General features: G+C 40.8%; 1 protein-coding gene across 3 annotated transcripts; it reads left to right on the top strand.

Annotated features, from left to right (window-relative positions):
* The first annotated feature begins 146 nt into the window (after window positions 1–146).
* On the top strand, window positions 147–25,678 carry tmem63c (transmembrane protein 63C). Of its 3 annotated transcripts, none has more exons than XM_086095191.1 (23): window positions 147–331; window positions 7,070–7,295; window positions 9,235–9,314; window positions 10,138–10,225; window positions 10,370–10,407; window positions 10,980–11,122; window positions 12,780–12,831; window positions 12,923–13,031; window positions 14,152–14,225; window positions 14,337–14,417; window positions 14,485–14,605; window positions 14,728–14,861; window positions 14,947–15,069; window positions 16,644–16,797; window positions 16,878–16,984; window positions 18,150–18,236; window positions 18,316–18,381; window positions 18,465–18,627; window positions 18,714–18,819; window positions 19,609–19,776; window positions 19,873–19,985; window positions 20,082–20,156; window positions 21,533–25,678. In XM_086095191.1, the coding sequence occupies exons 2-23, from the start codon at window positions 7,086–7,088 to the stop codon at window positions 21,794–21,796; spliced, it is 2,556 nt and encodes an 851-aa protein (XP_085951317.1). In that variant the 5' UTR covers window positions 147–331; window positions 7,070–7,085; the 3' UTR covers window positions 21,797–25,678. The 3 variants fall into 3 exon arrangements, with proteins under 3 accessions (XP_085951317.1, XP_085951318.1, XP_085951319.1); XM_086095192.1 differs by lacking the exon at window positions 147–331 and adding an exon at window positions 925–1,098; XM_086095193.1 differs by lacking the exon at window positions 147–331 and adding an exon at window positions 5,378–5,716.
* The last annotated feature ends 1,649 nt before the right edge of the window (window positions 25,679–27,327 follow it).

Below are 27,327 nucleotides of genomic sequence, written 5' to 3'. Positions count from 1 at the left end.
TTGTTTTGTTTTGGTCATTGTGGTCAAGTTAAATACAAATATTTGTACTTTGTAATTAAGTAATCTACATTTCAGGGGCTTTCATTTGTGGGCTTAAATAAAGGAGACAAATCAGTACCGTACTTCCACTTTAAAGCAAATGAGTTGGACTACTGTACATGTGTTCGCTTGTTGACACTCCCTTAGAGCTGCACGCTGGCAGGTGTTGAACTTTCAGACGGTCCCTGGGAAGGTGGGAGTTTCTTGTGTTTCTTGGCTGGAGAAGACAAAACACTAACGGCGGCTTCTCCTTCCGTTCAATCACGCCAGCCTGCCAAGCAAGCGTTTTGAGGTGAGTGAGGCTCATTTGGACCTTATCCGCCCACACTGGGACTAAAAAGCGCATCGAGGCGGGTTAATTGCGCCATTAATGTCGCAACCGTTTTTCATCAAGTTGAGGTGGGAAGGTGGCTGACGGCGGCGTAGGCAGCTGTGAGCGCTGCAGCAGACGAAAGGGACGAGGGGTTGCCTGCTAAGATCGGACACGATCACGTTCAAAAATTAGATCAAGACTTTAGGAACGATTGCATCATATGAGTGTTTTTTTTTTAATCGTATAGCGGTGAACGTGAAGATGTCTCTAGCAACGTGCTACACCCAAAACACAGGCAGCGTAGCTCCTGTTTTTTTTTTTTTTGTCCACTATAACCTGCCAGCTCCTGAAGTGCACTTAATTATATGCATTCCATTTACTCTTTTATCTGCCTGGTCGTTCTTTGTTCACGCGGAGCTTATGATTTAGTCCGACTACGCACTCGTAGTGTCCTTTATCTGTTTGCAGTCACATACGCGCACAAAGACATCATTTGTCGAGTTGCTTGACCTGTTGAATCCGAGCTAATTACATCACATTTCATGTCAACACTCCGGCTCACATTGATATGCTCAACAGCCAAGACATGCTTGGGGTAGTTGTGCATGTAATAATTACTACAGTGAGCAATTTGTTGATGTTTAAACAAGGAATCATTACAATTTGTCAGATGTTTTGTTGTGGGTGGGTGTAAACCCCAAATGCAGCACACCAGACCACGGGAATAGCTGTGTGAATACAAACGAGTGAGTAGCAAAGTTCAATTCAAGTCCAGATAAAGAGTCGTTGTAGATTTTAGGTTCGGCGCCCAGGACATGTAATCCACAGATAGCAGGATGGATGAACTCATTGTGATGTAGCAAAAACACCATACAGCCATGGGGACAGGCAAACAGGAAGTGCGCTCTCGCTCTCTCTTTGGAATTGCTTTAATATTGAATCTAAGGATGCAACGCGAGACTTTGGATTGAATGCTGGTCATTTTCAGGCACCGTGCAGATATTACAATTTCACGAGTCAAAGCTGAGATTGAAGTTAAAAGGCCTTGTAGTAGTGAGATGGTTAACTGAACAGCTGTCAAACGATCAAACAGGAGATACAGTTCATGGTTATTGGCTGCCTGGCTGGTCTCCTTTTTTTCTTTGTGTGTTGAATGCTTTTTATTCTTCAGCACCTCGAGTAGGTGAACAGTTCCAGTTGCACATAAAGAGTTAGCAAGATGGAAAAAGTGGAGGGGGAATTCCAGGAGCTGGGCTTTTAATAAATATCCTTGACTAATTAGTGATCAGTTGATAATAAATATATGTTTTTCTGCCGGTGTTTGTACGCCATTTTCGTCAATTCCACATAATCGACTAACTGCTTCCCAAGTTATTGTATTTTATGATGCCCGTTGTTGTTTTTTTTAACAATCATACAATTCAGTCTGTAGTGTCCACAAGCCGAGTCCTTACGGTCTGTCTGTCTGTCTCGCAACTTGAATGTGAAATGACAATTTTTGTCTACAGAAATTCTGCTTTGCTGCTGCGTCTGTCCGACTTTGACTTTCGTTTGCATTGAATTGACAAAGCTCTGCGTCGCGCTGTAATGTTTGCACTTTATGACATTCAGTAAGCAGCATGTACTCATTTTTCGTGGCTGTGAGCCCACAGAGTGCAGTTAACCACAACACCATGCAAGACGTATTGACTGGACTAATCTATGTGGGTTTGTCACATGAACAGTGAAGGTTAAGTTGCCAACACAAATATAGGCCTAGTGCTTTTTTCTCTCTACTGATTTGGTTGACCTTTTCTTCACACGAAAATATTTATTATGAATGATAGGCAACCTGGACTGGTGGCGAGTCAATTGTAGAACATTCGTATGTTCACATTCATTCATGTGTGTATTATTAGTCTTTTCACATATATTGCATGTATGTCACAGTACACGAATGAAAATGCTGCTCAGACAATTACAGGGAAATAATCATTTGCGAAATGGTTTGAATGGATCAAATCAGCTGCGTTAGTGCATTAGTCATCAGTACTCAACAGCAAATGATTGAATTAGGGCAGCCTTTGTTCATTTTGAGGTAATTTTCCCATCTCGGTGAATAGAGTAGAAACTATCCCAGACAGCTAGATTATAATGGACTAAATAAATATGACAAAGTGTGTTATTTACACTTGGCATTTAGGTTGCCTGGAGAGATTTAAAAAAAAAAAAAAAAAGAAGAAGAAAAAAAGTAATTTCAATTTTAAGCAAAGCTGTGGTGTGTTGCATATAAATGGATTGTATTTGAACTCTGAATAGAAGAGATGTCCCGAAGGTGCTGTCTGTCGTAATGAGCAGTGTTTGCACTTTTTGGCACTAACAATAATGTGACTCATGTTTTCTTGAGCTCGTTTTAGATGTGCTCCTGCAAGCTATGCGTGTTGTGAACTAATCTACGAGCAAACACAGCACTGATTGGTGCGATTTTTTTAGATTGTGTGGTTGCAATTTCAATGCACGCTGGACTCAAGTTGTACCAAGATGCCAGATGGGTTCTAATGAGGGTTGTCCATACAGCAGCAGAGCAGACAGACTGAACTCCCCCGGGGCCTTACTGAGCATGTGCAGCCAGACAGGAAGCAGGTGTTTGGTTTGTTGTGCATGGCTGGAGTGAGTAGTCATTGCTCACGGTCGCGCTGAGGCTCGTTTGGCTTTCACTGAAAGGCTACGCGGTGGTGCGGTATCATCTGCTTGTCGTCGTTCAACCCCACCTCGCATGATCTACTGTCTGAGATGTGTACAAATAATCATAGCTGCTCTCTTCTCTACTGAGCAAGCGGTGAACATATTGTGCGGAAAGTGCCCCCCCCCCCTCTCCTTTCCCCTGTGTGATTAGAGTAACCTTTTAACTATCTCAGGCAAACATACTGTACTATAAAGAAAGCCCTGTGTTGTCAAACAGAATTTGTGGCGCACAATTATTTACATCCCAAAGCTCAGTTTAAAAAAAAAATTTCCAAATTACACTTTTTTCTTAGCAATGTCTGATTGAGGGCTCCACTCCCACAAAACAGAGAAACAAGTAGAGTTAACAAAAAGTCTGTGCAATAAAGTCAGACAGACGCACAACTAAAAGTGTTCCCAGAACAGTATTAAAGATTTATGAGTTTAGTTTTACACTGCTCGATCTTGCGCACCTATTCTAATATTGCCATAATGACATTTTCAAAGATAATAATGCTCAGTTTTTTTAATGACGAATTGTTATTATTATGTGCCTTGTCGTACTTTTGACTCATCCTGCCCCATATACGTACGAATCAGCTCTCTCAGTATGACGCTGTGCAGTTTAAGACCAATCCTTAACCCATTCCTACCTGGCAATTGATATCTTTAAAAAAAAAAAAAAAAAATGTATTTTTGACCGTGTTGTCGATATGGTACATTTGTCCATGTTAATCTTTTTCTGATAAAAGGGAGAGAAAAAAAGCAAGCAAACGTGCAACATATCTGCTCTTTTGCCATCTAGAGTTAAATAAAGGTTACAGTCAAGGCTGTCACAGACAGCTTTCTAATTTCATGCTAATTGCAAGTTATCCCTGCGGGTAGTCTGCTCTCTCCCTCTGAGTGACTGGCACTTGATTAGGTGCACCGGCTTGGGCGTCCATGCAGCCTTCCATTTTATTTATGGTTCATTTCTCTGGCAAAACAAGCTAATATCTTTTTCAGGCAGGTCGTTAATCTTATTTGACAACAGAAGGGGAGAGCTCGTCTAGATCTGTCCATTAATTTCGTGGTTTTTAAGAGGATAAGTGGATTATTTGTAGTTTTGAATGTCACTTTTTATTCATACATGATCATATGAAAATATATGTTCCCTTAAAATGAATACTTTGGTATTAAAACTTAATAAGAGTTGTTATTTCTGTTGACATGCCAGTTCCAACTATCAGCAAAATGTGTGTGATTATCGATCCAGTAATGTTATCGTCAAGCTTGACTGTTTTTATGGGACTCTCGTGAGGTCTAACGCAAGAGTTGTGTCAACAATTCTGCCTTTGCAAAGAGTGTGTGTGTGGTTTCTGTAGAACGAAAAAATACATGTAAAATAAACATGGTCATTTGCATGTAAATGTCTCGTCTATACAAATGCTAATTAGCTGAGGTCGTAATACATATAGTTCGAATAGTACAGTTCACATTAACCTCAATGTACATAAACGACCTGCAGTCACTAATGCAACTTAATATTGAGTCACTCTAATGCACACATTGTGAATCGAGTCAATTTGTGGAGGAACTCAAACGTGCTGCGTTCCCTTCCATCTGGCCAATAGTGTCGGATGTAAACGTAGGTGGCCAAAACATGTCTAATTAAAATGTAACTGCACTAATAAACTAACCACCAGAGGGCGCTGGAACTGCACAAATGGTAAACGACCTGGCCTTTTTAGCAGATGTGCTCCTTTTAATATCACACCATGACAACAACGATATTGTGGCAATTTCAGTACTGGGATATTGCTGTTCTCATTACATCCTCAGTCACTACAAACTACTATTACACTAGGAAACTACTATGACATCCATCCATCGTAATACGTTTGTAACTTTGAACGATGGCGTTTGTGACTTGTCAGTGTAAACCCACTGGAATATCTTAAAACCTTTTTGCATTGTCATTGTGATCCTTGTGCTGACACATTACATTGCTAGTGAGGGACTTTGTGTTTGCAGTGGTTGTTAATGACGCCGAAGTGCTCAGAGATCATGTTTGTGGCAGCCACTGGCACTGCTTTACTGGAAATGTAGGCAGGGAGAGTGAAGTAGAGTTGCTGGGTGTCATTGAGTTACATTTGCTCATTGTGTTGTCTGTTACCTAGAGATGGCGTTCTCAGTCACACATTATTATCAGACACGCTATTTTTTTTGGGGGGGGGGGGGTTCCAATTAGCAGAGCAGTTTTCTTTTGCAGCTTTTTGATTTGCAACTGTTGTGTTGTCAGACAGACTTACTTCAGCACCTGGGACGAGCGCAACACAGATTTCCCTCACAGCGCCTGTGAGAGGAATAACATCTGCTGCCTCGGCGCTGGAAGCCCGGTTTAGTGAAATGCAGGAGGGACAAGATTAGAGAAACTTCTGAGTTCAAAAGGATGCGGAAGAAATGGATCTGTCAGGATGAGAGCGAGCATGTTGGACTGTGAAGCTTTTGAAGCGTGTGATCTAACACAGCGTGGAAAATGCTGAGTCACTCTGTGGCCAAATGTTGTGTGAATCCATACGGTGGTCAGCATCCAGCTCTTTTCTGGAGGTGGAGTTTGCATCATTGGAACTCGGAAGCTTGCCTAATGCATGAAGAAGAAAAGTTTGTAAGCCAATGAAGGTTTGTTCATGCCAATGTTTCACTTTGTTTCAGCTCTTTACAATTTCTACACCACAACATTTTGACACATTTTGTTTTCTGACATTTTATCGTAATGAATCTGATTAGTATTTAATGAACATTCAATGATTCTGCAAAGGGCAAATATGATTCCTGTTTGTGTAAGTGTATAAATACTCTTAGAATTTTCTGTTAAGGCTCATATTTCCAATTAAATGACTCCATGCAAATATTGATGCAGCGCTGTGTCGGACTTGGTACTGATCTTGTGTGTGTGACCGTGGATTGTTTCTGCTTCACGTCTGTGGTCATGACTCATGGCACTTTGAATGATCATATCCTTTGCATGCTCTACATAGGAAAGTACACAAAAAAAGGCAGGTCTCAGCTGTTCAAACATGCACTTGAGTAAACAGACTATTTTACGGTTGAACTGAGCCTCTTCATTCGGCTCGTCCCTTACTTTAAACTGATTTGTTAGCATCTCCCGGTGACAAGGTTTTAAAGACTATCAGGTTCATCAAATTGATTTCTGTGGTTTTTATGTGACATCTCAATTGCATTTGTCAGATTGAGAAAAAGACAGATCAATGGCCGCTAATGGAATTTAATGGTCATTAGACTGAACTTGGCAATCTCAGTTAGAAATACACATGACAATGTTGTACATCACTATTAGCAAGTACATCATTTTTCCCCCCTTTACATAGCTAACTCACTATATACTGTATCTCTTATACTAAATTAATTGACTTCTTCATGATTAAATAACTTATTCATGAAATAGTGATATATGAGAAAACATACCGGTAATCATGCTAAAAGAGGCTATACTGTATCTTAGTTATAGTAAAATTTTTAGTAGGATAACCTTTGCACTTAAAGGAACTGGAGGACTGAAAGTCCTAACTAACTTCAGCGTTAATAACAATACACAATGTTTGACTTTGTATCCTGGGTAGGGGACACATTAGCTTAGCTTGCGCTGCTAAATGCTAACTTTAGGCGCGTACCGCATTTCCTAACAGTGGCAGGGGGCGTTTATTCACTTAAGTGCATGGAGGGAAGGCGTTTATCAATGGGGACTGCTTGTATGAACACAATTAAAAAAGTCAGAGAAATGTACTGTAGACAGACAACAATAATTGAGGCATACCAGGCGAAATTAATTACATAAATATAGCATGCCTGGTAACACCAGCAAGACCTGCATGCTGGTTTATGCTGGTGAGCACCCATAGTTTAGAGGGATGGCCACTATTTTAGGAAATACAGTACTATTTTTATATAACTACTTGAAAACACTGTCTTGCCTTGTAAAATTCCATTGTTTGTTGTGTTCTATTTGTTCAGGTATGGTCCAGTGCTGATGGCTGACTCTGCACTGTTCATGTCCAGAGCGCCCCCTGTGGAAGGGAGGCCTGTGGTGCTCAATGTCTTGAGCCTCCTGGACTCAAGCGAGGATGAGAATAGCACAGCTGAAAGATGCTACCGCTCACCGTCTCGCAGCAGTGTCCTCCAGGGTCTTCCCTTTGGGGGGATACCCACCGTCTTGGCCGTCAATGTGATCATGTGGATGGTGAGCATTGCATACTTATAAAGCAGCCACACCTCAATATACACAGTTACTGTATTTGTATTTCTCTAAATAATTCCAATCTGTAGGTGCTCGATACTGAAAACCATTTTTTCTTTTCTCTATACGATGGAACTTCCAAAGCGGCCAATAGTGGAACAACTAATATTCACCTTAGTGAGGAGCTCTTCGGGTCTGGCCGGGCGAGGGAAAATGAGTTCCAAAATTTGTATTCATCATAGGGGAGTTTTAAGCACTACTTGGTCTGCTCCCTCACCTAAGGACCTGTTTGCCATGGCCAAATTAATTCACCTTACATTATATCCTGCAGGATTTTCTTTTTCTGTACGACTTTGAAATGGACAAGCAACACGGAATGTTGTTTGCTATGAACATTCCACAGTGTTATACAGAACGTCAGATTGATGCCTTTGATTTTGTGCGGAAATCAGAGTGTCTAAAAATATCTCTCTCTATTCACTTTTGTATTCCCCTGCTAAGCTCGTTTTTCTCAGTGAAAGCCTCTGAAATCAAATCTGAGCTCTAAAATTTACTCCTTCAATAATCGGGTCTCCTCAACTGTGACAAATATTGTTGCGGTGAAAAGGTTTGTTTCAAAGTATTTCAGGCTCCTATTGATGTCGTTAAGCATCCCCATGAACAAAAACACATTTCAAAGTGCCACAGGAATTACAGTGACATCTTAAACTCTTTCTCTTGAATAAAAAGTGTTTACAAGTGCACACAAGGCTATTTTCCTCCGGTTTGGCAGATAATAATAGGCTTCCGTTCTCAGCTGTCAGCTAACTGGTTTCTGCCGTCAGGCCTTGTCAGGCTCCATTCTGCACTGATATCACTCTCAATCTGCCACCTCCATGTTTTAATTGGCTCATTTCATCACCGCGTGTTGTCAGGGCAACACAGAGGCTTGAGCGCTGTCTGTTAATGACGAGCGTGAGTCAAATCTTGCCCCCCCCCCAACCCCCCACCCACCCCTCCAGGTGGCAGAAGCACGCCTCTGCATCAATTCCACCATCATACGGAATAAATCATCTGAGGGATTGGAGGAGCGCGTGCCCACACATCAAGACAAAGACAAATAAAATAAGATAAGCGATGGATGTGAAAAAAACAAGCAAGACAATGGAGGGATTATCTCAAAGTTTGGTAATTCCCTGATTTATCTCCACGCCACCAGTCAAGGTTGCCCTGATGGCCTATGCATGTGAAGAATGAATCACTCGTCAATTATACTCCTGTTAACATGGATGTATTCACCAGCCAGCAAACTAAATGACTTCTCAGCAACTCGCATAATCAGTGTTGAATTGAAATTGGACTTCCGTCATTTTCATTTGTCGTTCTGTTTGATATTCAGCCAGAACTATTCAGGGTTAATCCACTTTAATGCGGCTGACTGCGGTGTATTTTTAATCCACTATTTGATTGATTCCTATTTTATGAGAGGCAATTTGCGCCACTTTAGTAACAGAAATAAGCCTTTTAGGAGTGCACGGCATGCGTTGGTGTGTGCGAGCTGACCTGGCTGGCTGTTTCCACGACAACCGGATACTACTTCAGACGGAGAAAGATGTCGGAATACATGAATTGCAATCAATTAAGAATATGACGTCATGTTTTTGTCATCTTTTTCATTTGCCATTTTTCTTCTCTCAGAGGGATTGATGTTAGTTGTGTGAACATAATTGACTCTCATCACAAAGACATGAAACGGTTAATGGTGTCCATTTAAATCATTTCTATGAGGTCAAGCACCTTTTAGTGCGTACCTGCCATTGGGACCAATTAGACTGCAACATCATTAAAAGTCTTTTATAGCGAATTAGCATAATTAGATGACTCAAGTCTAATGACTACATTCTGTGTTCTTGCAAATATGTCTGTGTTTAATGAATTCTGTATGTGTGATTTGTGTTCGCAGCTCCTTTTACTCATCTTCTCCTGCCTGAGGAAGGCTGCCTGGGACTATGGCCGCCTGGCTCTGGTCATGGACAACGACAGGTGAGTCCATGTCGTTGTTGAAGTGTGTGATAATAGCTCCATGGTGAGCCTTGGCAAAATTAAAATGGGAGGAATCCAGTCATCCCCAATGGAAGCGCTCATGTTGCATCCACTAGCGCGCCCTGCTGGCTATATAGAGTGCTGCACTGGACGCTCTTCTCACTGCATGGCATATTGAAATAAAAGTTGAATCGAATGAGTCATCTGAGCCTGGTAAAAGAGTGTTCCCAGTGGGAATTCATAAATTAGCGATTTTTATATTTTAGTGATAATATATTCAAATCACTGGATTTTAACAGGCAGCACAAGGTTGGTTGGTACGCCTTCCTCAGCCTCACAGTTCTATCACCTTTTGTGCTGACCTACTTTTTGATTCCCTACAACAAAAATGCTAAGTCTTATAATTCTGTTTTATTGCATCAACATTGCCAGTTGTTAAAATGCCCTTCGGTTCCTTCAAAGGCACTATAGTGTATTGTCCTAAATTGTATTAGTGGATTATTTGATTGTCCTGTGAGAGTTTTTTCCCCCCACAGGGGGATAAAAGGCATGATCACAGATTAAAAATAAAATAAAAAATTATAGTAGTAATAATAATAATAATAATAATAATGTAGTATTCATGTCAAGTAAGAGCTAAAAGGACCCATTTGCGACCAAGCTACTCATTGTTGGCAGTGCTCCGGACGAATGACATAAAATGATGTGGTGACAAATGCACAGCAATGGGTGGGGATCTCCCTTACCTCCCCCAGATCTATCAAATATGCCATAGGATGACACTTTTTTTTTTTTCTTCATTTTTGTTGTCCTCACAATTTAGCCTCACGTCCTTGTTTTATGGAGAACCAAGTGAGAAGGAGAAGTCTCCCTCAGAGTCCAGCCCTTCTGAGTCGGAGACAAAGGACATGGTGAGACCAGTTTGCCTTAGTCATGATATTTTTTTTGTAGCTGTACTTAAAGGCCCAGAGTTGGACAATAGCGTTTATTTACACACTTTATTAATCATTAATGTAGTACTGTTAAGACAAATTTCCTGAATGTTTTTGTTTCAGGGGTTTTGTTCATGGCTCACCTCTCTTTACCATATGAAGTAAGTTGACCTTGACTTTTTTTGTAATGGCTTTCTGTCCTCAAAGCTGATGTCATCGTAAAATCTAAAGTCATGTTCTCGCTCATTGATGAGCAAAAACAAACAAGTCTGGCCTCAAGCAACCACTGGTGCCGAGGTTTCCCACTGAGTGTTTGCTCTAACTATGACTGACATAACAGATTCAGGGTTTAAAAAAAAAAAACTATTTCCACGGTGTCTATTGGTTTCCATAGTATTTTGGTGGGGTTTAGCTGCCTGTTTTTAGCTCTCGTGCCAGTGGCTAACTCTGGGATCCCTGGGAAAAGTGTAAAGCCACCCTGTAAGTTATTCATGTGTGTGGGCTGTTCTGAGACCAGCACTTTTTTTTTTTATTCTATTTTATATTCTTGGTTTTTCCCGAAGTTCCTGTCTGGTAACCACCAAACCAGTGGTGCCACAGCTTTGCTCTGGATGAGTGAGAATAGACAATACCTGCATACATGCTGATCGACATTTCTATTTTGAAACTAATATATTTGTGATTTCCCTCCGACGGGGCCCCCTCTGACACAGTTGTCACTTTCTTTCTGCAGGGACGAGGAGATCCGCAGCAAGTGCGGCATTGACGCCGTAACGTATTTGTCCTTCCAGCGGCACATCATCCTGCTCATGACTGTGGTGTGCCTGCTGTCTTTGGCTGTGATCCTGCCAATCAACTTTTCTGGGAATCTATTGGGTATTTTGGCCATCATATGATGGATTTATGAAAATATTTTGGTTAGTGGCAGGCCGTGATTTTGGTACCTGGGTCGTCAGTGGGGACTTGCCCAATAGAAACCCAACTATGCAAAAATGCAATAGAACCTCCCACAATTGTGCATTTCAGAATTAGTATTTATGAAATAACATGACAACAAAATGAGAGAAAAAAATTAAATATGCCATGCTCACAAGATATGCAAATTATTTAATGGGTTAATGTGTGCAGATTAATGTTAATTTAATCAGCCATGTTCAAATTTAGTCGCAGTTTTAGTGCAGTTTAACGCTTGTTATTTTTTATCATAGATAGTCAACCTCATCCCATTTTTTTGTCGACTATGAATGTATATTTAGTCTTTAGTCCAAGTAAACATAATTTTATTCATCTAGTTTTAGTCAACCAAAACTCAAAGTTTTAGTTACGACAATCATTTAATATTTTTTGTCAGCAAATAATGTTGAACATTTTGGATCTAAAACTATTTCACATAAAATGTTCTCATCTTTTTGCTGAAAAACGACTTCACACACAATTACAGTATATCAAGTAGCTACTAGCTGTTAGCGGTCGGATTAACATTATTGTTGGATTAATGTTATGGTATAACTATAATTTACTTCTTTTTTTTGTTTACCTTTACATACTGATTTAGTCCCAGTTATTGTTTATCAATGAGGGTTTTAGTCTAGTCGAATTTTCGTGAAAAATGTGTGTTGACGAAAATATTTGTGTTTAGTTTTTGTTAACGAAATTAACACTACTGCAGATCCCTACTGATGTGTTTTGCTATCCAAATTGGCTGTAGTCAGGACGAATTTGAAATCTGATGATGAAACAGTCTCAATGCTAAAATAGTTTACATTGACCTGCACTACTGAAACTGAAGGCCCTGGAAAGATTAAATTGACATGTCAACACATAGAGGCTGAAATTTGATTTGCCAAAAAAAAGAAGAAAAACTACAGAAAAGGGCTGTCAAGAGAAATCCTCTGAAATGCAACAATTGACTTTTGAGAAGAAATTGAATGAAGTTTTCAATGGAACAAATGTATTAGAATTTAGATTGGGCTGCAGTGGGAAATATGAAGGCACACAATTCAGACTAAGACCTTCTCAAAAATAGAATTTTAAGTAGAGGGACCTTTTGTTTCCCCTTAACATACACACGAAGGTGCAAAGGGTTTGGGGGGGGGGGTAGGGGGGAAACCAAGTTGCGAAATAGCAGCGAAAACGCCTTTTGGCAGTTGTGTGTTTATTTTATTGGAAGTGTTGAGCAAGCCGTTCTATAACAGGATGAAGGCAGGATCCATTTTGGGGTTAATGCGCTGCCGGGCAGTCCACAGAACCACTTTATTGCTGCTGACTGTCATCTCACAGAGCGACGTGCCACCCTTGTCATTAAACAAACAGTGGGTAGTTGACAGACTGCCATAGCAACAGCAAAGAAAGAGCAACCAAATTAGGAGAGTTGGGCGTAAGTGCGAGTGAGTTTAAATGTGAGAAATGTCACTTAGATGATGAGATTGCTCGCAAAATCTGAAAATAGTAAAGGTCGCCTCACCCAAATGAGGAGGTTTCCTTTTGGTCCAATTAAAATGTTTCTCTCTGTCATGTTTCATTATTTTTACAGGAGACAGTCCTGAGAACTTTGGAAGAACAACACTGGCTAATGTTAGCGCAAAGTAAGTCTAACGCGGCGTGCTTGACAGCTCATGTTATGTAAACCGTGAAATGGATAGCCGGGACTGTAACAGTGTTTTTTTGGCCGCACAGGGACAGCTTCCTGTGGCTGCACGCCATATTTGCGTTGGTCTACTTCCTCATCACGTTCCTATGTATGGCTCACCACTCCGTACGGCTGCAGTACAGAGAAGATGAGAAGGTCGGTTGTTGTATGAATGCTGAGAATCAAACATTCACGTTAGTCTGCAAAAATAGGAAAAATCACATTCACTCATTCTTAAAGAGGAAGTCAACCCCCAAAAATGTTCTTTACTCTAAACGCGGCATTCTGATTAGGATTTGGGTTGTGTTTGTGGAATATGAATTAAGCAGCAAGGGCCACCTGTTTTGATCTATCTCAGGAGGCGGCCATTTTGCCACTTGCTGTCAACTAAAAATGACATCACAGTTGCTCAGAGCTTAGGTATGGACCAATCACGGCTCACCTGTTTTCTGAGTTTGGCCATGTGACATTCACAGGCTGAGCCGTGATTGGTCGTTAGCTGAGCCCTGTGAATTTTACTCAACAGAAAGTGACAAAATGGCCGCCCCCTGAGTTGGTTAAAAACAAGTAGATTTTGCTGCTTAATTCTTATTTCACAAATATAATATTAGTTAGGGTGCATATAACATAATATTGTTGGGAGACAGACACTCTACCACTTGAGCTTTGCCACGCCTTATACTGTTTGTTAACATATTGCGGGTGTGTCCAAAAGGAGACCAAAAATGGTCTTGGAGGTACGATGATTCCACCTGAAAGGTAGATTGTCCGTCTCCAAACCTGAAGTTTGTGCGATTGGTCCTCAACACTTGAGGGATTTTTTCAAATTATTAATATTTTACTCTCTTCCAAGTGTCAAGTTTACTTTGTTTGAACTGGGACCAAATATAGTCTAGAGTAAAATGTAAAACTCACTAAACCGCCAACTTGATTGCTCCAATGCCACAACTAAGTTGAGGTTAAATAATCTTCCTATGTTACTATAAAATGCAATGATTTATTCGTTAGGCAATACTTTCTTTGTTAATTTATTTGTTTTTGTAGGGCATAGTTGAGAAATCACAAACAATTTCCTTTGAAATTTCAATTAGTTGTTATCTTAGGGGAAAAAAATAAGACAAATGATTTTGACAGGGTGCTACTGGTAAACTATGGTGAATTTCATTCTACCCTGTTTTATCATCCGTTGACTCAGTCAACAGCAAGAACACTGAAAAGTTTTCCTCGTGTATGCAAGCATGACCTAAAGTCTTATGTTATTTACATTGTGTTCCAGGTTGCAAGAACGCTGATGATCACATCCATACCCAGAGAAATTTCAGACCCAGGACTGATTACCAAACACTTCCAGTAAACATATTTACCTCCTTTATCTCAATTCAAAAATTAAATTTCCATGCATAAAATGTATGCTGTTAGCGATGCATGATTGTTATATTTTCTTTCTTTTTGTTTTTCTAGTGAGGCTTACCCCAGTTGCACCGTCACCGACATACGTTTCTGCTTTGACATCAACAAGCTAATGAGGCTGGACTTGGAGAGGTAAAGTTGCAGCTTTGAATTCATTCATTATTTGCTATAAATTGTCTAAGAACGTTGGGTTTTACAGGCGCAAGGCGATGAAAGGCAGGATGTACTTTGCCACAAAGTCCCAAAAGGAGGGAAAAATCATGATGAAGACCCACCCGTGTGCTCAAATATTCTGCTGTGACATTTGTGGCTTTGAAAAGGTACATGACTTGATGGTGACTTGTGCTGCACTGACAGGAGAACTCCACTGGATGGCGCTGCAGTTCAAATCTAGTGTCAATCTGGTTCTCTGATGGTCTTGATCCAGCAACTTTGATTGCAGGTGGATGCAGAACAATACTACAGCGAGTTAGAAGAGAAATGGACGGATGAGTTCAATGCTGAGAAGAACCGCGTCTACATGAAGCGGCTGGGCATCGCTTTTGTGACATTTCGGGATGAGAGGATGACTGCTGTGTGAGTTAAATGAACGCCTTCACAACAATAACCTTGGGTTCATATTGAACAAATTGGTTGAAGCAGTTCCCGTTGTGTTTTGTAGAATTGTGAAGGACTACAGTTGCGTGCGCTGCCGCAGACGACCCCAGCAGTCCAGCATCACCACGGTGGTCCAGTCTCACCAGTGGGGCATCAGCTACGCACCTGCTCCCAGTGACATCGTCTGGTCAGTGTTTACATCAAGTATACAGTGAACCCACGCATATTTGTTGGTGGTTGCTTTTGGGAACGTAACCTCCCCCCCAAAAAAAAAATTATCTACTTGCTGGTTAAGGCTTAGGCTAAAGTCATGTCGACTATAAAAATACGGCTTTGGTGCCATCTTGTGGCATCTTGGTGCCAGGGAAGTATGATTAAGTGAGTTTAGTCAGGCCAAACAGTGTATGTGTGTGTATGTGTGTGTATATATATATATATATATATATATATATATTAGGGGTATAAAATTGGGGCATTAATTTTGAGTTAATTTAAAGTTTCTTTAACGCCACTATTCACGCTGGTGAATGGAAGGTGCGAATGTTTGGTGGTGGTCGGTGGAGCCGTAGGCGCACACTGGCAGCCACGCTTCCGTCAGCCTGTCCCAGGGCAGCTGTGGCTACTTAAGTAGCTTACCGCCGCCACACAGTGTGAATGTGTGAGTGCATGAATAATGTATCCATTCCATTGTAAAGCGTCTTTGAGTGTATAGAAAAGCGCTATATAAATCCAAGGCATTATTATCATCATCATTATTATTATTATTATTATTATTACTAATCTTTTTAACGCGCAATTAATGACCGCCCCTTACTTGGAAAGCCTGTACTGGGAGAATTCCAGTCACAACGCAACAGACATGTCCACATCAAAAAGTAATAAATTTAATAATGCATATATTTGTGGAGACTGGGGTCAAGTTATATTTAGCGATTTTAAAAATGTGCAGAATTTCACAAGTTACTTCATGTTAAACATTACATAGCTCTTAATATGAAAAGAAAAGTGCATTGAGTTGACCAATGTCTTACAAATGCCATTATGCCATCTAGTGGCAGAAAAAATGACCTAAACACAAATCAATATCACACTCGTTTTTAATCTTTTTAATTTTAACTTAATTTTATGAATTATTATTAAATTACTGTATCAATGACTCAGATGCATTCATATTTCTCTTATTTTTACGTTTTTTCCACTTTCATGTTAACAAGAGTATGAAAACTTAGTAAAAAAAATATATATATATATATTATATATTTTATTGTACATTTAGAACAAATATAAAAAAAATTATTAAATTGTGATTTAACTAATCAAGTCAAAAAATGTAATCGCCTGACACCCCAAATTTTTTTAATTACTATTCTTGAATATTTTTGAATGCTGACAAACCTATACTCCGCACTTCAGCCCATCTATTAGTTATATAGTGAAAATGAATTGAGTGAATATTAACTTTGCAAGGTGGTTTTGATTGTTCTTCTTGCAGCACAAAAAATTCTGGTTAGGAGCCACTGTGCTCCTAAAAAAACACACACACACAAAAAAAACTAGTGTTTACATACACTAGTGGTATGTAACTTTTTCATTATTGTAATTCTGAGCATTGTACACAGCCCCCCCCCCCTTTACATTCACTACCTTATCCAAATATTGGCTATTTCAGGCCCATGTCAGTACCTCAAGTACAAATGTGTCACAAGTGGAGAGTTGTCCTTGCGGATGTTGAGCTTATTATCCATCCGCCTCCCCACTCAGGGAAAACCTGTCAGTGTGTGGATCTCGCTGGTGGCTCCGCTGCGTCGTGCTCAACATCCTCCTCTTTCTGCTGCTCTTCTTCCTCACCACGCCCGCCGTCATCGTCAACACCATGGACAAGTTCAATGTCACCAGGCCTGTGGAGAGTCTGCAGGTCAGATTCAAAGGCCAAGCGGGATTCAAGCTGCTGGTTGTCCAAACGTATGTTTTGCTTCTCCTCTCTCGGCCCAACAGAGTCCCATCATCACCGAGTTCTTCCCAACCCTCCTGCTGTGGGTGTTTTCAGTCCTGCTGCCCTTTATTGTCTACTACTCGGCCATCTTTGAGTCTCACTGGACCAGGTACTTGGCATCGTTTCCATTTTTGGCATCTTTCATCCCCGCTCATTTCCTTCTCTCCCTTTTCACCCTGTTGCTCTCGTTACTCCCGCTCCTTCCCTCTGTCGCCCCGCTCGCACTGTTATTCTGGGAAGGTTGTCATAGAGATCTCCATGCGAGGATTGCGATATGCACAGCAGTCGGCGTGCGCTCGCTGGGAGGCGGAGCGGAGCAGCTGCACACGGGGAGACAACCTCATGCAAACACCTATGAGCGCCCTGTCTTTACATAACCACCCCCACAAACATGTTGTGCAGGCGTGATGTGTGAAGGAGCGAATGCAAATCAACTATTTCCTGAAGTGAAAAGCCGAGCTCGTGCTAATGAGCCCGCCAGCTCCACGACAAGTCAACGGATACGCCATGGCGTGATTTCTCATTATGTATTAATCATTTTTAACTCATTCACTGCCATAAATTCATTTTTAAAAAGATTATTGAAAATTCGGGGCGACAGGCAATAATTTTTTAAAATTGTAATTAATCGCATGACTTCACTAGTAACGATTAATCACAAATTTCTGTTTCTGTTCTAAATGTACAATAAAAAAAATTCTATGTTTTCATACTCTTGTTAACAAAAGTGGAAAAAATGTTAAACTAATAGAAATTGTTAAAATGAAATTTTGACGTCTATACAAGTCAATGGCAGTGAATGAATAAAAAAGAGAAAAGAAAAGAAAAGAATATTTAAAATTTGGGGCAAATTTTTATCGTAATTAATCGCATGACTTCACTAGTTAACTCACGATTAATCACAAATTTCATATCATATAAAAAAAATTCTAGCTTTTCATACTCTTGTTAACAAAAGAGGGGAAAAAATGTCAAACTAAATAGTTCAAATTAATTTTTGACGTTTTTAGCCATCAATGGCAGTGAATGAGTTAATGGTGCTCCAGAGGTGTTTACGTCTGCTCACTGGCCACAACAGGAGGTACAGTTGAACAACCGAATGGCATGGAAACCCAAAAAAAAAAAGGCTCTTTCAAAGATAAGAATGCTTGTGTGTGATTGATGACAATTCTCCGCTACATAGCGAACCAAATTGCTAATGTTCCTTTGTTGCCTAATGTATACATGATATATGCATAGCACAATGATGCCTGTCATTTATTTGTATTTCTCAGATCCGGTGAGAACCAGGTCACAATGCACAAGTGCTTTTTACTGCTGGTTTTTATGGTCCTCATCCTGCCTTCGCTTGGTCTGTCCAGGTGCGCCCACGGAAGCAGCACATCAAATGAACATCCACTTTAGACTTCAACCACTGTTGATTTTGTATTTTCTCTACAGTCTGGACCTGTTCTTCACTTGGCTTTTTGATGTCAACTTCCTAGATGAAAAGGATGTCAAATTCCAGTAAGATGCACAGCATGTATTCAAAAGCTCTTTCTTTTTTTTTCTGAAACATCAGTGACGATCTCATCTTTCTGTCTGTGCAGGTGTGTTTTTCTCCCTGATAACGGTGCGTTCTTTGTAAACTACGTGATCACTTCTGGGCTGATCGGCACCGCCATGGAGCTGCTTCGTATCCCGGCGCTGACGGTGTATGGCCTTCGCCTCTGCTTCGCAAAGTCTCAGGCTGAACGTATTCATGTTAAACGGGTGAGCCAATCATCTCTCCTGGAGGCTTTATGGAATGTTTCCAGATTGTGCTCAAGTACTTTTGTGATTTTTGTGTCCGGATGCAGAGTCAGACTTATGAGTTCCAATTTGGCCTGGAGTATGCTTGGACCATGTGTATCTTTGCTGTCAGTGTGACCTACAGCATCACTTGTCCCATCATTACACCCTTCGGTGAGTGACAACACACTAAGCTTCGCATAGCCTCGTACCCTGTCTTTGCTCCCTGTGTGTGTGTTTGTCAATCCCAAACCTCACTCCTCTTCTGCCTGCCAGTCCAGCGCAGACTACAAATTTGCTACCCTCATCCCAGACGCGAAGACGCGCCATGTTTTCCTGATGCCAGACACCCACTCTCGCTCGTATCTTGGCTGCGTGCTAAACAATTGCCGTCAATTCACTTTTGCGATCAAATCCACACTTGGGATGGGCAGGAGGAGAAACCACTGATATGTGTTGGGTTCTCGGTTCTTAGGTTTTGTTTGGTGTTTCGGTTACAACACAATACAAAACATCTTGGAAATAGTGCAAAACTAGATGGATAAGTCGAAAATTGCCTTTCATTTCATGCAATTTGAAGGAAAAATGCTACTGTTGCGCTCATAAGTTTACATTGATATCTATACAATTGTGCTCATAAGTTTACATAAGTAAACTTGTGAGCAAATCTCTCTCTCTCTCTCTCTCCTCCCCCCCTCCCATAATGTACAGTTGCGCTAATAAGTTTACATATCCTTAGGGTATGCAAATTTATGAGCACAACTGTATATTGGGATGGATAGGTCTTTCTTCAAAAATATCTGTACAGTATATATACTGCTCATAAGTTGACATACCCTAGGGATAAATATCCCTAGTGATAAGTACATTTATGAGCACAACTGTTTTAAGTGTGTGTTCCCTTGAATGGATTGGAGCTGAAGGTCTGACGCTGATCAAATATGTGTTCGTGTACCTTTTCAGGTCTGCTCTATGTGATGCTGAAGCACATGGTTGACCGCTACAACATCTACTATGCATACGTTCCCACCAAGCTCAACCAGGACATCCATAGAGCCGCCATCCATCAGGTCATTTTAGCCCCCATCCTCGGTATCTTCTGGCTACTCTTCTTCTCTGTTCTCAGATTAGGTACTGCGTCATTTTAATCCCGTTCCCATATTAATATCTGGTATTGTGCCATGGGTGCATGGTGGCATTATGAATTATTGTCTGCTGCCTTCGCAGGTGCAGTGCATCCGATAACCCTGTTTATTTCGGTGTCCCTGCTCTCATCTATTGCCGTTTCCCTTTTCCGCTTGTGCCTTAAAAAGCAACCAGACAAGTCAACAAGCTACCAGGTCAGCTTGATCAAACTTCAGCTTCACATGTATTTTTTTTCTCTTATTTATTATGATGTGTCTCAGCTTTTCATGTAACGTTTGTCTTCATTTCAGATGTCTAATCAACCAGCAGAGCGAACGCTCCCCGATGCAGACAGGAGTACGGTTACTTCAACCACCGCTTCCAGTGTAAAGTACAATTTTTGTTACTATCAGTTATTTTACTTACAATTTGCACCATTTTTAAGTTGCTAAAGCAACATGTGTGATTCATTTTTACCTCTAAATTGTTTGTTTTGATGTTTGACTGAAAATAGTCTACCAGGCTGACGCATTAGTGTGTTGAATTAAATACACATACTCTAAGTGTTACAATGTTTCTGTCACCTATTGAATTTGATGACCGAGTTTTTGTTTTTGTTTGTTTTTTAACTTACAACTTACACAGTTGACCCTCAAAAGTCAAAAGGCCCCAAAAGTGGATTTGCACTCTAAAGACAGTTGGGTTAAAAATAATCCAATTTTGGTCAAAGTGAGATCAACCCGCTACTTGGGTCAATTTGACCCAACTCTCTGGGTCATTTTGTACAAAGCAACCCAGAAAGTTGGTTCAAATTGACCCAAGTAGGTTGGTCCCGTAGTGACCCCCCGCCCCAACAAAGTTGGGTCGGCCCCTTTTTGACCCATATTGGGTTATTTTTGACCCAACCGTTTTAAGAGTGTAGATTGATATCAATTTGACCCAACATTCTGGGTTGTTATGTACCAAACAATCCCCCGAAAATTTTGTACAAAGCAACCCAAATAGTGGGTTGCTCCTTTTATGAACCAGCGCCCCCCCCCCCCCCCAAAAATAAAATAAATAACAACAACCTAAACAAAAACAGGTATTTTTTGAGCTAAATGAAAAATGTTTTTAAAAAAAATTATCAGTCACTTTTTGACCTATCTTGGGTTATTTTTACCCAATTTTTTATAGTCTGCACTCTAGTTGAGTCAATTTGACCCAACTTTCTGAGTTGCTTTGTACAAAATGACCCAATTTTTGGGGGGTTGTTTTGTACAAAATGTCTGAAAACGTTGGGTCAAATTGACCCATGCAGTGGGTCGGCCTCATTTTGACCTATCTTGGGTTATTTTTGCCCCAACTGTTGTTATAGTATGGAGTTAGCATACTACACTTAATTTTACCAATACTTTCCACTAAGTGACAATATTTTTCTGCAAACATCTTCCTGTTCACTTTTCGGTCAAGCTTGCACTTGTACTACAGGGTGTGTTCAGAAAGTCATTGTGCAGTGTTCACTTATATTTTGTATTACAATAGTTAGGAATGTTGAAACATTGCCTAGAGTTCTGAAGGTTTATGAGGGGCACAGGAAGAGTATACATTATATTTTAGTAGATGTATATAAAAGAGTCTGAAATTAGAATAACTTGGAAGCCAACCAGTGGATTTTTTTTTGCACTCAGGAAGTCCCACTGTTGTGAAAATTATCTGTGAACCCCACGACCCTGATCGACTGAGTGACACGGTTACTGTATATACGTTGTTGTCCCTTCAGCTGTTTGTGGCATCGGTCCTGCTGGAGCCAGAGCTCGCGCTGACCCCCATGCCCTCTCCGGCCCACCACAGCTATGGCGCCATGGCCAGCTCCCAGAGTTCAGGCAACGGCCCAACAGAAGAAGAAGAAGAAGAGGAAGAGGAGGAGGAGGAGGAGGAGGAGGGAGAGAGAGAGCACACCCAGACCCGTGAGACTGAGCTCCAAGACCCCCCCGACACCTCCTGCTCCAGCCCGTTCATGGACAGCCCAGTCGGCTACCAGTAATGCCCCCCCCCCCCTCCCAAACCCCCCCAATGCTGGTTTCCAAGTGTACGTCACCTGAGATCGTGCTGCGATGCTACATTTCCACTTGACCTCAGACTCCCAACTTTGCTGCCTCACAAGAGTGGACATTATTCAAATGATGGGAGCTGAAGAGGATGTGATGAAAATACTGGATCCATGCGATCATATCCGGAATATGTCTCATACACCCGAACTATCTGCCAGTCACTGTAGATTTCATCCTCCTCTAATGACTCTTTACCTCCAAGTGACTCGAAGCAATGGAAGGCAAACTGTCTCGTGGAGGTGAAAGATGCCACCAGAGTGGGTGGTGCGAGCAGACTCGCCCTGCCAGACTGACAGAGCGGTCCGGGCAAGAGTGATATCTGGTTGATGGCGGCCAGAGCGCGGCGAGGCTGAGGGGGGGGTGCGGCGACTTGCGAAGCCATCTGCAGTGAGAGAGCTGACAGACGGAGGGTGCAATGTAACGCCGAGATGTACACTCTCTACCCTTCCCCTAGCACAGGCAGCGCTACGCTCTAAAGCTCGTCGTACTTCAGCATTTATTTTTGCTACTGGATGTGTTGTCGGTATTATGCTTTGGCCGTTTGAGTTGTTGAATTGGGTTGATAATTATTGATTATCCTCTTTTGAGTGTGTAGTTAAATGTTTCCCAACCTTTATTCAGTCGAGGCACATGTTTTAACATTGGAGGAAAAAAGGCATCACACCACTAAACAAATGTCCCAAAAAGTTGTTTATGCATCTTCTGCCATCTAGTGGAAGAGCATTTAATTGTTCTCCCTGTCACTACACATCACTGGCATAGATAGATGAGCAATGCCATTTTTTTTTAAATAAATAAATGGAAAAATTTAATTAAAATTAATAATTTGTTGACTTCTGACTAATGTGCCATGGCTCACTGTTTGAGAACTTTTCATTCGTGTAAGCTAAAGAAACACATCACATTTTTAGTATACATATTCTGGTACTTATGTTGAACCAGACACCGCAGATAACATCATCATATTCTGTTCACACTTAATGTGCTCCAAACAGTCCTCATTCATACCTTAACAACTGTCCTTCCATCCATTTTATACCACTTGTCCACAGTGGTGGGGGTGCGAGTGTTGGGATGTGGCCTGTGTGTCACAGCAGTGGCCGGAAACTGTGTGGGTGTGTGACTTACGGAAGTCCTTGGCATCTACCCAATAGAAGCCCGAAGGAAAATAACTTTTAGAACGTAGTTAGCCTCTGGTGATGCTTACAGCTCGTGTCAGACCCAATGGGTCAACCGCCGCTTACCATCCACAACTGGAGCCTGCAGGTGGTCGTTGCTGAGTCCCCTGATTTGGTCTCCTGCCGCTTGTCTCCCTCTACTTTGTTCTCGTTAGCTTTTGCTAGCTTCTCTTGTTAGCTGCCCCAGCAAGTTCTTGCTAGCCGCCACTCTTGCTCGCTGATCCCGCTCGCTCGCTCGCTCCAAATAATAATTGGTAGGATGGAAAAGCTGAGGCACTTTGTTGCTAGAGAATCTTATTGCCGGCGTGTTTCGATTAAGAGTCTTCATTAGGGGCTGTGAATCAAAATAAGTCAGCAATACATTTCTCCAGCAACAAAGTGCCTAAGCTTTGTCATGCTTTCTCATTTATATTTTTCCCCCACCAAGCTTGAAGAGTACCTGCTGAGTATTTTTTTTTTTCTACTGTCACGACAACGCCTAATAAGTTTTTTGATCCACGGCAGCACTCTCATCCTCCCTTTTTTTTTTTTTTTTTAAATAATTGGTAGCCTTGCAAAGTGTGGTCTCCTTCCTTTAAATATGAGTGCAACTTCTAAACAACTTTGAGGGGCTTTAAAAACGCAAAGTTTTATTTTCAATGTTGCGATGTTAGTAATGCTAATAAGTAGCCACTAGCCACCTAGCATTATGATAAAACTATGGGTAGAAAATCAGGAAATCCAGCATTTATATATTTTACTATTAACATAATTTGTGTTCTACTAGGGATGCCACCAGCGTGTCCTTCGGGTTCCGTCCTCACCCAAACCTGCACTAAAATAAAAAAAACATGACCAGCATAGCACATTTTTTTGCCACTTGATGAAACTAATCTGCCAACTCCAGTAAATAGAGTAACCACAATCCAACTGCTTTCATCCACTTGTGTATCTAAAACCACAAGAACATTCCCACCATCTCTTTTTTTTGTGTTTGAAATGATTTGTGTTGTCGAAATACCACAACAATAGAAACTGCGTTATCATAATGGAGCTGTTTGGTGGAATTTTGGAGTGAATGTCATATAATTGCAAAATGTCCCATCCACTCCCACCTCCTCCCCCACCCCGTGATTGTTTCTTGTTGCTGTGCCTTAAAGAACCACTCCCTTCCGTGTGACAATCCAGCATGGCCTGAAATATGCTGCATGAACTGAAGAATAAACTAACAATAGAAGAGGACAACAACATAAAATGTCGTTTTTAAAAAAAAAATGCTTTTTAGTCAGTGGTTCTTTTAGGCAGCAAACACCAGACAATAAATATTAAGTTATCCACTCAGATTCCACCTCGTGTGTGCTCAAGCATTGAAACGCAACATGTCAATAGATGGAGGCGAGGCAATACTGTACCGAGTTTGATTGGTTCTATTTATGGCCTTAGTATGGACAAGAAAGTCGTCAAGCTTTTGGAGTCTATATATTTATGACAAAGGAAATGTATCTTTTGATGAAAATCATGTAACAGTTCAACCTCTGCAAAAAGTGACCTTGTGTGGACATTTTTGCTCTTTCCAAGATCTCTGATTAAATGCCAGACTGACCAACTTGTCTGTAGGTCATAGCTGTTGCTTTGAAACATGTTAAGGCTTGTACTTTGAAACTGTTGGGGAATCAAATGAAATGTCCCATTTTTCTTTCTGAAGATCTAGACCAGGGGTGTCCAAACTTTTTCCTTCGAGGATCGGAAACGGAAAAATAGAAGGATGTAAGTGCCAAAATGGCCAAACCAAGCAATTGCATATTGTTTATAAATTGTAGTTATAAAAAAAGCAACGATATAACAGCTCTCTGTTAAACAGTGATGAGCAAATTTCGGGGTGGTCAGCAGCCCTGTGACCCACTAGAAAAGATCAGCCCCAGTTTTATGTTGAGCTCCAAAATGAGAACCAAAACAAGAGAAATCTGTAGTAAGTTGACATTTTTTGGATCATTAATTGGACCTTGACAAGGAGCAGAAAATGGAGGAAACCATTTTGGCTTATATTTGTATTCACCTTAATTCAGGGAAATGTTGTTACTATTTTACTATTATAAAATTCTTTGTGTCTTTGCATGTCGTCAGCATAGCGTCATTTTCGACATGCACGCTTTTTATGCCCCCCCTTTATAAAAAAAATTAAAATAATACGAATGTGGGCCACGTTATTTTGAGTAACGGTATATGTTATGGGCTGCTGCAAATGGCCGCCGGGTCGCAGTTTGGACACACCTGATCTAGATGATTAAAGACATTTGTACTAAACATTAAGCATCAGAAGATGTCCCAACATCTTATGCTGAACAATTGTACGGATGTTGTTATTTTGGGGTTTAAAAGCGTAGCAAGAGGGAACCCCCCCCCCCCCCCCCCCCAGTTTTGGATTGACATCCATAGTTTTTGCTGTACACTTTCATGTTTTGTATTTGTTTACTTTTTTTTTAATCAAAAATACCGGTAGTTAATTTCAATGTACTTACCCTTATCCAGATGTTTCTTCTTCATACTCTTTGTACGCATGGCCATGTCCGAGAACAGCATCATTTGAAAATTCCTCTCTTTCAGGCTTGTTCCCATTTGTCAACAGTCTTAAGTGCTGTAAACTGAAATAAAAATACATTGGGCTCCGTCCATTCACTTTGGACCACCATTGCGCTACTTTTCTACTTTTTGTTTACATTGGTACAGAGGTTATAAAAAGTCGACTCGCCCCTGTTTGAATTCATGTTTTTCATGATGTAAAGTTAAATCATTTTATATTTTAGCGAGGGTAAGTAAAAATACACAACTAACAATGTGGTTGCACAAGTGTGCACACCCTCTTATAACATTTGGGGGGGGTTCAAGTGTCTCTGATTAACCCCAAATACATTTCAGGTGTTCTACTTTGGAGAAGGAACTGGACATTTCTTCGAAAAGAAAATTGCTCGAAGAGGCTGCCAAGAGGCTAACGGCAACATTAACGGAGCATGTGTGAAACGGCTATGAACCGATGAAACCGAGGTCCAATAGCTTTGACCTAGAATAACCACTGGGCTGAAGCTGCCACATTAATGAATGCAAAAGTATGTTAACTAATGGCCGAAGAAGTGTGTCTGCATACAAACGAGCCTCAGCACATGCTGCCGAATATTTTACCGGCACCCAGAGCCACATTAGATTGAATGATGGGGGCACTTAATTCCAAAATGCAACGCCATGTTGCCATTTTTTGCAACTTGATGTGTGTTTCTGCTTGGAGGTTATGTTTCCCAATTGTGCAGAGATTATTTTAGATTTGAGATCAATACATGACACCAGTCAGAAAGCATATGAATTAAACCAGAAAGATATGCATACTGGATCTGTACGTTACAATGCTTGTTCATTGCAAAGAGTTACTCCCTGACATTTCCCCTGTCACCAGTGGCAACGTGCTTTTCCATAAAAGGTGAATTCCTCCAGGAGCATAACCTGTCCTCTCCTCTTGCTCTCTCCTGGCCAGATGCTTACAATTAGAAAATACCTCGACCTCCTGCTGGAGTATAGGCTAGGGCAGAGGTGTCCAAAGTTTGGGCCGGGGGCCATTTACTGCCCGTCGTCTATTTCTTAGTGGCCTTCAGCATGTATAAAAAATAGCACCAGACAACTAATACTAGTACTAATAACACATTTGACTTATAGAGTTTTTCTAGATATGCAAAGAAACTATTTACAGCTAAAATAATAACACTTTTCTATAGTCTCGTGAATTTCAGCAGCAAAAATGTTTTCCTCCACTTTCTGCTGTCTGTGTCAAAGTCTGATTTGTAAACAGATCAAATAAATTATTAACTAAGATCCTCAAGTAAAGACTGCATCAAAATTTGTCATCTTATTACTGATTACTCGGTTGTGAATGTGGAAATCTGCTCAGGGCAAGGGCGGATCTATTTTAGTGAGACTGTGGGCCAACCCCAAAACTTAATTAATAAATAAATGCTAATATAACTAACACATAACTGCTTGTCGGCCAGTATCAAAGTGGCCCTTGCATCCTTCCATTTTATTGTATGTGGCCCTCAAAAGAAAAAGTTTGGGCACCACCGGGCTCGGGAGTGTTGACTAATGATATAGAAACTACAAACACGATTCAAAAAGGCCATTCTTCCTCACACGTAACATGACAAAATGTGATCAAGTTTAAAGTGAAGTTTCCTTGTTAAGTGTCCTTTGTCCTAAATAAGACGATGGAGCTATCTATGCCTTGATCTGCTCTTTCAACAAAAACAAACAAACGAGTGCACACA

The sequence above is a fragment of the Leptonotus elevatus genome, chromosome 14 (assembly GCF_054856555.1).
Source record: "Leptonotus elevatus isolate MCC_2025b chromosome 14, RoL_Lele_1.0, whole genome shotgun sequence".
NCBI lineage: Eukaryota > Metazoa > Chordata > Actinopteri > Syngnathiformes > Syngnathidae > Leptonotus > Leptonotus elevatus.
This window is presented reverse-complemented; position numbering and strand designations above follow the sequence as displayed.

Coding starts and splice junctions, on each gene's coding strand:
- tmem63c (XM_086095191.1), top strand. CDS start 7,086: ATGGCTGACTCTGCACTGTTCATGTCCAGAGCGCCCCCTGTGGAAGGG. Junction 10,408..10,979: donor ACCTCTCTTTACCATATGAA/GTAAGTTGACCT, acceptor TTCTTTCTGCAG/GGACGAGGAGATCCGCAGCA. Junction 13,032..14,151: donor AGTACAGAGAAGATGAGAAG/GTCGGTTGTTGT, acceptor ATTGTGTTCCAG/GTTGCAAGAACGCTGATGAT.